Source organism: Pangasianodon hypophthalmus, chromosome 2 (genome assembly GCF_027358585.1).
Source record: "Pangasianodon hypophthalmus isolate fPanHyp1 chromosome 2, fPanHyp1.pri, whole genome shotgun sequence".
Lineage (NCBI taxonomy): Eukaryota > Metazoa > Chordata > Actinopteri > Siluriformes > Pangasiidae > Pangasianodon > Pangasianodon hypophthalmus.
In genome coordinates this window covers 12,320,791-12,332,255 of record NC_069711.1, presented here as the reverse complement: position 1 = coordinate 12,332,255, position 11,465 = coordinate 12,320,791, and the positions used below count along the sequence as shown (strand labels likewise).

At 38.5% G+C, this 11,465-nt stretch overlaps 1 protein-coding gene across 1 annotated transcript; it reads right to left on the bottom strand.

The window, feature by feature from the left end:
* Positions 1-1,156: 1,156 nt before the first annotated feature.
* LOC113533905 (isotocin receptor-like) lies at positions 1,157-10,596 on the bottom strand. Its single transcript, XM_053242420.1, has 2 exons — positions 9,551-10,596; positions 1,157-1,991 (listed from the first exon to the last, which is right to left on the bottom strand). Exons 1-2 carry the CDS (start codon positions 10,380-10,382, stop codon positions 1,765-1,767), a joined length of 1,059 nt encoding a protein of 352 aa, XP_053098395.1. The 5' UTR covers positions 10,383-10,596; the 3' UTR covers positions 1,157-1,764.
* Positions 10,597-11,465: the final 869 nt, after the last annotated feature.

The following is an 11,465-nucleotide window of genomic DNA, read 5'->3' as shown; positions in this document are numbered from 1 at the left end:
CCCACAGAAGAGCTATTGTAGCACAAATTGCTGAAAAGTTAAAGATGGCTATGATAGAAAGGTGTCAGAACACACAGTGCATCGCAGCTTGCTGCGTATGGGGCTGTGTAGCTACAGACCTGTCAGAGTGCCCATGCTGACCTCTGTCCACTGCCAAAAGTGCCTACAATGGACAGGTGAGCATCAGAACTGGACCACAGAGCAATGGAAGAAGGTGGCCTAGTCTGATAATGTGGAAGGCCGGGTGCTTGTGCATCGTTTACCTGGGGAAGAGATGGCACCAGCATGCACTATGGGAAGAACTCAAGCTGGTGGAGGCAGTGTGATGCTCTGGGCAATGTTCTGCTGGAAAACTTTGGGTCCTGGCATTCATGTGGATGCTATTTTGACACATACCACCAAACTAAACATTGTTGCAGACCAGGTACACCCCTTCATGGCAACAGTATTCCCTAATGGAAGTGACCTCTTTCGGCAGGATATAGCGCCCTGCTACACTGTAAAAATTGTTCAGGAATGGTTCAAGCAACATGACAAAGAGTTCAAGGTGTTGACTTGGCCTCCAAATTCCCCAGATCTCAATGCAATCTGTGGGGTGTGCTGGCCATCAAGTCCGATCCATGAAGGCCCCACCTCGCAACTTACAGGACTTAAAGGATCTGCTGTTAACGTGTTTGTGCCAGATGCCACAGCATTAGGATCTAGTGGAGTCCATGCCTCTATGGGTCAGGGCTATTTTGGCAGGAAAAGGGGACCAACACAATATTAGGCAGGTGGTCATAACGTTATGGCTGATATATATACAGAACCAGCGACAGTTCTTCTGGATACTTTGACTGTCACACTTGCTTCTTATTTTTGCAGCAAAACCCAGCAGCCTTCATTATGTTTTTTGTCTGAAAAGTGGTCTCTTATGTAACATGCTGCTTTCTTTACTGACAAACAAACATTTTTCTGTAACATTTAATTTTGTGCTGGAAAACTAATGTTTGGAATTCTAAAATGTTTTTGTACTGAATCAATAATGTAGAAGTCATAAATATATATATAGATAGATAGATAGATAGATAGATTCTTGTTTTTACTAAATATATTTTATTTACACATGGTCATAATACAGCATATTTTGTTCTACAACATATGATAAGGACTTTTTTATAATGTAGTATTTTTTGTGAGAAGTAACTGTGTCTAATTCAGCTCTAAAGTAGTCAAGCAAGTGCTGAGTAAATGGGTAAGGGAAGAAGACACAACTGGTTTCAGCAACAAATTTAGGTTGGCAAGGACAAAATGAACTGGACATGACCTATTAATGTCTCCAGAGTAGTTTAGTAATAAAAACCATTACAGGGCTTTCACTGCTGGAGTTTAACTGTTGCCATTAGTCCAGTGCAATAACACAAATAATACATTCTGGAATAGGGTGGTGTGGGACAGATGAATATGTTCAAATGCAAAAATATTAAGTATTTCGCTGGTGTGTGGCTGGCCAGTGTGCTTTGAGACAATAGTTAGTGGTAGTTTTTGTTTCTGTAGAGAATTAAACTGCAATATGTATTTTAATACATTGGTCCTGAGGTTTATTATCAGGTCTTTAATGATTGTATCTGTCCATATGAATACCTTTTCTTATAGTACAAGTCAGTAAAGTGCAGACCAAAAAGCCTCTGTAAGTCAACTATATGTAGGTGTTTTCCCCATTTGCAGCCATGGTTTGCAGAGAGTTTGTCCTCATTTCTCTTGCCTTCCTTGCAGTCTGCTGTGTTACATAGTTGATGTTTGAGTGAGGCTCCTCTGGCTGCCAGTGTCCTTCATCACTATTTCTCCTGCATGGCCATTAGGACTCTGCTGGCCCACACAGTTACAGCGTAATGTTATCAGGCAGTTGTGCATCAGGTCACGGAACAGGTGGCCAGCAAAGAACATGTAGATCCAGGGGTTACAGCAACTGTTCAGGCTAGCCAGAAGCATGGTAATAATGAATGCCATTTCTAGAAGACATAAAAATGTATTTTAGTACACACTGCAGTTACTGTACAGTATTTGCTGCTGCTGACTGAGATCCATTAACACAAACTGCCATCTGAGATCCATAATCATATATTCATAAACAAAATTTGCTGTCATCGTAAGATTAGAGAATTTGTTATTACAGGACTCATTTACAATTAATATAAAACTCTTAAATAGCAGTTACGGTCAATTGCCTATTGCTAAAGTCAAAGAGAAAGAAATATAAAAAAGGCATGTCACTGATAATCTAAAGTGGCCAGAATAACTGATTTGTAGAACATATTGATTAAGCCTCATCATATTTGTATAGCATAGTAAATGGGCAAAAAAAAATCTTTTAAAAACAGAAATAAATCAAACAAGATGACATAGGCTTATGTAAAAATACATTTTACTTGTTAGTGCCATTAGATGTTGTTCCAATGTTGTTTTTCATGTCCCCACAGGACTTTGGACAGATCAGGCCAGTGCTCAACGGCATGTGACTGACAAGGGGAAATACCCTAGGATTTTTTTTATAGATAGACAAAAGCACTTGATGATCCATTCAATGTAGGCACAGTCCAAACTGAATGGATAAGTTATTTACAGGTGTCATTTGTTGAGTACACCTAATGTCCTGTCACAGGGGTATGTTGTAATTCTAACCTTTGATGTATTTAAAGACTTCACAAACTAAAATTAGCTCACCAACAGTAAATACCACCATCATACAACCATCTTTCCCATTATTATTCTTGTCAGACTATTCAGGTTGCAGCCATATTGCAAATACAATGTTTATATATGGCTGTTGTTGGCCTGAGGTGCCATTCCGAAATACCTAGCAATTCCTTGTGGTCTGAGCATGCACATATATCTCCTTTCAGTGGAGTTTCTGAATAACATGTTTAAATGCAACAAATTTACAATTAAAACAGGCATATTCCAGTGGCAGGAATCAGAATTTGGGGAATCAGAATATTGTCTTAACCTGAATCAGGCAATCGGATTGTGGTGTGCACATGACTCAATACTAATTAGAATGTTTCCAAATTCTGATTAACATCATAGCCAATATATCACTCCCATCTTTCCTATTAAGAAACCAGAATGGTATGAAACAATGAATGGTATTTTGTTCACAATTTGCACACTGCTTATGAGGTCATTCTTAGTTCAGGATAAGAAGCTTTTATTTATCACTTACAATTTACATCACAAATTACATCACAGAGAAATTTTCTTTGCATATCCCAGCTTTTTAGGAAGTCTGTGGGTCAGAAATGGAGCACAGAAGGTTAAGGACCTTGCTCAAAGGCCCAACAGTGGCAGCTTAGTGATACTGGAGCTTGAATCCCCAACCATCTAATTGGTAACCCAGAGCCTTAACTGTTGAGCCACCACTGCGTTAGTCCTAGCCCAGCTGCCAATCTAGCCGGCATATGGCCTGAAGCCAACTGGTTTTCTGTTGGTCATTTATGAAGTGCTCTGTTGTTATCTAGCCCTTTCCTGTTTTTGTAATGACTACCGGTCTGATCTATCTGATGTTTACAAGATTAGGACAACAACAGAGACTGATTTTATTCCTTAAAGTATCTATTTTGTTGTCCTAGGAACATAAGCCAAACCCTATAGCAACTGCTTTTCCTGCCAAGAGTTTTTGTGCTTTTTACTGCTGCTATATTTTCTATAGAAAGATGTGCTTTTTAAGTTATAGGACACCCTCTCTCATGTCATGTTATCCATGGATTGACTACCAAACATAGGACATAGAACACAACTTTGACCCCCTGCTTATAAACGTGCAAACAGATGTTGGCTATGTAATAATAGGCGGCAGCAAATTCCAAGGTTTTGGGTCATAAATGATATAAAGCTAAATAGCGTAGCTTTCAGTTTAGCGCATTGAGTCACTTAAACTGAAACTGTATTTCAGCACTATATGCAAGTTATTTGTTGATTTTGGATATGTTTCTATCCAGCTTTTTCTTCTCTTTCCCCTATGTGTTTAGCTAATTTCTAATTGGATCGAAAAATTGTAAGGCTGCGAGTGGTACAGTTGTTTGCTTTCCTAATGTGTATGTGCTGGATATACTGTAAATACTGTGCCTTTATAGTACAAATCTGCAGTTGTGACACACAAAAGTTGGACAGTGAATAAACTGCATATTTGTACTTACTCTGATTACCCTAAGTATCATTATACAGGGTGTCCCAAAGGTCTCCACACATAGGAGAAATTAACAAAATATCTTTTTTAGTATAAAGATATTTTGTTAATTTCCCCTATGTATGGAGACCTTTGGGACATATATATATATATGTATATTCAGATCGCCTTTAAGAATGCCTTTGACAAAAGAACATATTGAAATCATTCTCATGGCTGATCGGGAAGCCATCACAAGGTTGCGATGAACTTTAACAGGAAACATGGCAAGCACATCAACACAAAAGTGTTACCTGTTGCCAAACTTATTAACAAATTCCAAAAAAGACTGGAAGTATTGTGGACCACCCAAGAAGTGGACGCCCACGAACATCCACTGACGAAGGCGCAACCAACGTGGTGCTGGTCCCCTATGAATGGAGACTTTTGGGACACCTTGTAGTACAAATCATTAGGCTATACAATATTAAAATTATGATATTAAATTTCATAGTGTATAAAAAGTGGAAATGTGGGGCTTCAGTGCAATTTTAGTAGAGACAGCATGTAAAACAAATGCAACAGGGTGTGTGGGCTCACGTTTTATGCGTGTCTCAAGAAGCACTTTTGGACCGAAACCTTGCTTGAAATGGATGGTGTCTGCTGATGTGTTTATAAAACACTGCAGAAATGAAGCTGGTGTAAATTGGCCTTGGATGTAATTATTGATTCCAAATTCTGCAATGCATCACTAAGTGTAGCATCCTACAAAGTAAGGATAAGAAGAAGTTGTATGCTCTTAGCTTGCATGATTCCCTCTTTACTGCTACAGTAAAGATGCTGTGGTATGAATGAATACCATTTTTTGGTCATCATTATGAAACGAAAATAAATTGACTCAAAAAACCATAATCAGATTATAGAAGGGATGCACTTGTAATTCATTAATTTATTTCTTCATTCAACTTCAGTAACCACTTTATCCAGGTCAGGGTCACGGTAACCCATATGTTTATGCATATGCTTATGTTTGAAGACAAATGTAAATTGTTAATTGAATGCCCATGTACAGATTTATTTTGGAATCATAACGTATTTAAAACAAGTAGTTTTTACTTAAATTTAACACGTTTCTCCAAACAAGTAGTTTTTATTTAGAACTTAGAAGATGCAGTCATCCCTGTAACTTAAAGAAAGGCTTGGTGGTGGCATCATGAAACTGGTTGAAAATATGCCAAGAGTGTACAAAGCATCATCAGGAAAAATCTCATATTGTATTATTTCATGTCTTCATTATTATTCTAAATAGTGACAAAATACAGGGTGTCCCAAAAGTCTCCATTCTTAGGGGAATCTAACACTTTTTAGCATATATCTAATCTAACACTTTATATATATATATATATATATATATATATATATATATATATATATATATATATAATTTTTTTTTTTTTTTCCACATAGCCTTTAAGAATGCCTTTGACATGGGCTTTAACAGGAAACATGGCAAGCACATCACACACGACACTGTTGCCAAAGTTGGGAGAGATGACGAGTGTGTGTTTACAAAGAAATGGCAATCATGTAGAGGATGTTTTGTAAATAAAGTTACATTTTGCCAATAAATGCTCATTTCCCCCTTTTGAGACGCCCTGTAGTACAAAATAGTGATGAAAACCCTTCTGTGAGCAGGTTTATGTAAGCTTTCAACTGGTAGTGTACAGCCTCGAAGACATGGAATTTTCAAACATAATGTTGGCTGTTACTTCTACGGCAATGATACGCAATTATACATATCACTTTGACAAGAGTCTGCAGCACAGTTTTACAAAATTGAAGACTCAAAGGCAAAAAAACTTGGAGGAATAGAAACTTCTTTTTCTGAAATTTTGATATAGCAGAAATGCTGAAGTTACATACCAAGTCTGTCTCGATTAAGGTTGTTAATTTTGCTCTAGAGCTACTCTGCGAAACCGAAAGCTACAAATAAGGTCCTTGATGAAAGTAAATATTAGTTATCCAGTAAAATAATTTTTTTAGATTGAATTTATTTAATTTTCATTATATTTTTTACATTTTAAATTTAAATAAAATTTTAATTTTTACATAAATTAAAACATATTTTTAACTGGGTTTTTATTATTATTATTATTATTATTATTATTATTATTATTATTATAGTTCTGTGTATTCTCTCTTATATTTTATACTTCTCATTTATTTTCATGCACTCCCAGAAAAAAATTATTCAGCTAATTAAGGGTTCTTAGCTTTCCAAAAGGCTTCTACTTGGAACCCTTTATAATAGAGACATCCCAAATAATGTGCCAATTTGCTTGTGTAAGGGGATAAACTGCATGTACAAATAAAGCATAACTGCATGTTCAGAATTATGCCAAATAAAAGGCTATGACATGCATCAAAAAACATTTCAAAATACAATATGAACACAAAATAAAACTATATGTTTTGTTCATAGGTGTGAATGAAACCTTTTCACAGCCTATGTCAAGGTAATATTCAGTCATCCTTTCAATTTTTTTTTTATCGTTCTGAGAAGATGCAACATAATCCTGATAAACCCTCTCATTATTACACCTAGTGAATGGGATAATGTTGTCTACAACTGGCAGAAACTGACTTCCACATATATAATACCTACATTTGAGTCATGTTAATTTGCACCCATAATGTCTGCTTCCAAAGGGACTTTGAAACTTAGTAAATTGCATTGCAGGTTAAATTGCATTGCAAAAATAATCTATTTGAATTGAATCCATCCTGTATTTTTTCACATAGGTAGAAATGCCTCAGATTACATATTTATCATGGCAAATGCACAAATCCCGACAACACATTATTTTTGCTCATGTAAAAGACACAATCCTCTGTAGACCCTGCATGTTTTTCATGCCTGCTATTGAGACTGCACAAACTTATACACACACAAAACTTTACTAACTCAGAGCCTCAGTCTCTGACAGGCTCCCCCAGAGAGACATACATTTTTTAAGTGTGTAGATTTATAGTTGTAGAAAAATACTGTGTAAATAATGATCATCATTATTGTTAACTGTCACCAAGTCATAGCTTCTAGTTATTCAACTGCCTTCTTAGCTAGCTGTCATGTCCATAAAGACAGAGCACAAATGAGAGCAATCAGTCTGGTCAGGTGACAACTGTAAATTACACTGTTACAGAGTGTTCATTTACGAAATTATTTACTAATTTATCTTGTTTCATGTACCATGGACAGCTGGACTGCCTCATTAGACGACCTTCCCAGCTATACCAACAAATCTAACTTCTTGTTAATTTTTCTCCTGAGAAGAAGCCCCAGTGTTTTGCTAACCAACAGAAATGACATTCATTTGAAACCTACAGTATAGTTACTATACCCTTGGGAAGAGTTCCTCCAGAAATCCTAAAACATCTTACATAGTTCAGTATTTCCAGTATTATTTAAAGTGATCAGTTAGGTCCTCTTTGCATTTTTCCACTCTTTCAGATAAATTCTTCCCTTCTTTTTAAGGATTTTCATGCTTATTGGTTCAAGCAAAATAGTGTAAAATACAGAATATCTTTTCCCTCTACAACTGCCCTGTATTATACATGCTAACACAACAGCAATGGATCCAACTGGGTTTGTTTTTTTAAACAGCTACTATAGTAAAAATTCTAAAAATTATAATTTGCTATTTTACATGACTTAGAAGACACAGGGAGCCATTTTTATTTGTAGTGAGATTCAGTTTCATAAGAAGAGCCTATTGATAACCTTCAACAAACTGATCTAATTCGGATGGATAATTTTTGGGAGAGCTCTAAGTGCATTCAATTTACTCAATATTCCACTGTAAACTCATTGAAACAAATTAAATATGAGCAAAGTGATTAAGATCTGCTGCGGAAATACACTGCAATTTCCTCTTTTATTTTATTTTTGCAATTTCCTGTTTATTTTTTTATTTTCTGAAATCATCGGAAAAAAACTGTTGGCAAGATAGGACAGAATGTTCTCTACCAGCATATGGATTCCATCATTTTAGCACAGCAGGTATAGCCACGCACAATCTTCTAGCAAATAACGCATTATTGACATTCATAATCTTGCTGAGATATATAGTAAAGGAACCCTTTTGATGTCATGCAACATTTAGGGCTCAGACCTGGAGTCTTTGAAGTCCTCTACTGAGCTTTTCTCATGTTCATTCATCTTTCTTCATTCTTAAATCTATGCAGTAACATGAGTTACTGTAACATGTTCTTGTCAAAGGTAGATTTAATTCCAGCCCCACTGAGAAATTATATAGACTGCGCCATGTTTTCAGTAGGTGAGCTTATTACTCAAATGAAGTAGTCAAAACCTTTTTTTTTTTCCAAACTGTTCTGGACTGCTAGCCTGCTGAGCAATTGTCTAAACATGTATGTACATATATATGTGTGTGTGTGTGTGTATGGATGAATATGTGTGTTTGTGTGGAAGTGGGTGAGGGAGAAAGAGAGAAGTTTGAACGGTGTAATTTATTTCTGCTATATTTTCATCTATTAGTATGGCAAGCAATTTGCAAACATTTTACCAACACCACAGAATAAAAGATAAAGAGCCTTACATTCTTTCATAACATTTGCACTAGAGATCAAGTCTCCATTATATAAAGTTAAAAAAAAATCTTTTATGTAAGGTTACCTTTCCTGTAGAACAGGTCTATACCTTGTTCGTTTATTAAACAAACTAAATAGCCTTATGTTATTTATCTTATTTCACGACGGCACGTGATTTCTGTCTCTATATGTTCGCGCGTTTACAATTCTCTGCTCTGTATCGCGCGCGGCGGAGTTCCCCCACGATGCGCGCGCGCGCACACACACACACACACACACACGTGCGGTAACAGGTAAGCAGTACACTCCCACCGGCGGACAGAGAGCGCGCGGAGAATATGTCGCATCAACCACCTGAAAAACAGACGAAAATATCTACGTTTTTTAAACGCTCCCAGGGTGGTGAAGATGGCAACACTCGCTCTCCTGCGAGTAGAAGCCGGAGTAGCTCTTCTGCTCCGAGTCAAAGTACAGAAAAGAGCACAAATGCTGCACGTCCTGCCCCTGACAAGCAGCAAATAATCGTTCAGTTATTATATGTCGTTAAAAGAAGCACACGAACACCATGATCTCCCCACCCGCCGTCCGTCCGTTAATAATAATAATAATAAGTTCAAGACAGGGTGCACCATCTCCAGCACAGGATGGTTTCAATACTCAAACACATTTTCTCAACATGATAATTATGTGATGACTTAGTTCTGCTGTGTAAGAACAAGGAAACTGCCAACCTGTGACTCAAGCTGACATTATAACCCCAAAGCTGAACACATATCTTTTCTTTTTATCTTTCTATCTTTTCTCTCGTTAATAAAATTACCCTCTCTTGGTGCCATAGTCTCACACTGCTGACGCGTGAAAGTGCTGCACTATCGGCCAGCTCCCCAGACAATCTTAGAGGCTGATCCTTTCTGCTCTTCTGCTTGAAGTTTTGCCATATCTTAAAACTTGTGAGGCCATAACACACACTCAGAATGGTAACAGGTATGATGTAGATGGTAAGGCTTATCCAGGTTATGTAGGCTTTTGCCCCCCATGGCTGCACAAAGTCTCCCCAGCAGTCATAGACCCCCTGGCCCACTTCCTTGAGGGAGAAGATATATGTCTGTGGGAGGCTGAGCAGCAGGCTCAGGAGCCATGACCCGAGAACGTACTCACGGTCCTTCCTGCGCCGCAGTGAGCGGAGAGGCTGGCATACTGCAAGGCACCTGTCCACGGACATCAGCACAAGCAGGTATGTGGAGGCAAACATCCCCACCACCTGCAGATACTTCACCAAGCGGCACAAGAAGTCTGGCCCATAGAAGCGGAACGTGATATCCCAGATGAGCTGCGGCAGCACCTGGAAGATGGCCACCACCAGATCCGCGATGCTCAGGTGTTTCATGAAGAAATGCATGCGCGAGCGCGCGCGTTTGCTCGCGTGAAGCGCCGCCAGTACGCACAGGTTACCGGCCAGTGCGAGCAGCAGCACCACAAACAACACTGCCACTTCCACTTTGGCCACCTCCTCGTTGCGCTTCAGAGGGTTCTCGGTTCGGTTTGCAGCTATACTTTCGTTTCCGCTGCTCGACTCACTCCGTGATCTGTTCAGCGGCCAGAAAGTCGCATCTTTCTGAAGGTTCTCCATCGCGCGTCAGAAGCACCGCAGCGCGCAGTGGAGCGAACACTTTGCCGTTTGTGCCCACACGCTAAACTACAATCCACCATCAGCGGAGAACTTAACGCGCCTTCTGATTACCAGGTTTGCCGGTAAAACACGAGTTCTTCACGGATGTGCAGTATGTGAATTTTGGTGAACGTCTGCAAGGGAATGATAAGCACCATTTGAGACGCATTCAAAACAGCAAAGAGAAATAAGCGAAATTCTCCACCGCCTGCTTATCTACAATCACATCTGCAGTTTTGAATATTGAATTTGTAGTTTGATGTTTAAGTTGTATTCAGCCCACTGCTTAATAATACTACATATCTTATACAGGCTACATTGTTTTAAGGATTAACATGTTAAAGTGTAATAATAGTTATAAATCATTAAACAGCTATTAGCTTATTTAATTCTTAAGTTATATAATAGTATACATATACATACGTGCATGCATACATACAAACATATATGCATACTTACATACATACATAAATACATACACACACAATATTCTCCGTAAATAAATGATAAAATGCACCGATAGAAAGAAACCCACCTAAAGTTCGACGTGGCCACTGGCTGTAGAAAGCTCGCGCGCTGTACTGTGTATGAAGCCTCTTGAGTGGCCCGCAGTTTTATGTTGGCTGCAGGGATTTTGCATTTCGGCTGCACGTTCAAGTTTCGACAACCAGATGGCAATAACATGACGTCACTAATATCACTTGAACTAACGAGCCTAGCCCAAACATGTTCCATCATGACAATGTCCCTGTGCACAAAGCAAGGTCCATAAAGACATGGTTTGCCAAGGTTGGTGTAGAAGAACTTCAGTGGCCTGCACAGAGCCTTGACCTCATTCCCATTGAACACATTTGGGATGAGCAGAAACACCAACCTCTCCCCAGGTCTTCTTGCCCAACATTAGTGCCTGACATCACTAATGCTCTTGTGGCCGAATGACCAAATCCCCACAGCCACACTCTAAAATCTAGTGGAAATCCTTCCCAGAAGAGTGGGGTTATTATAACAGCAAAGGGGGATTAATCTGGGACGGGATGTTCAAGA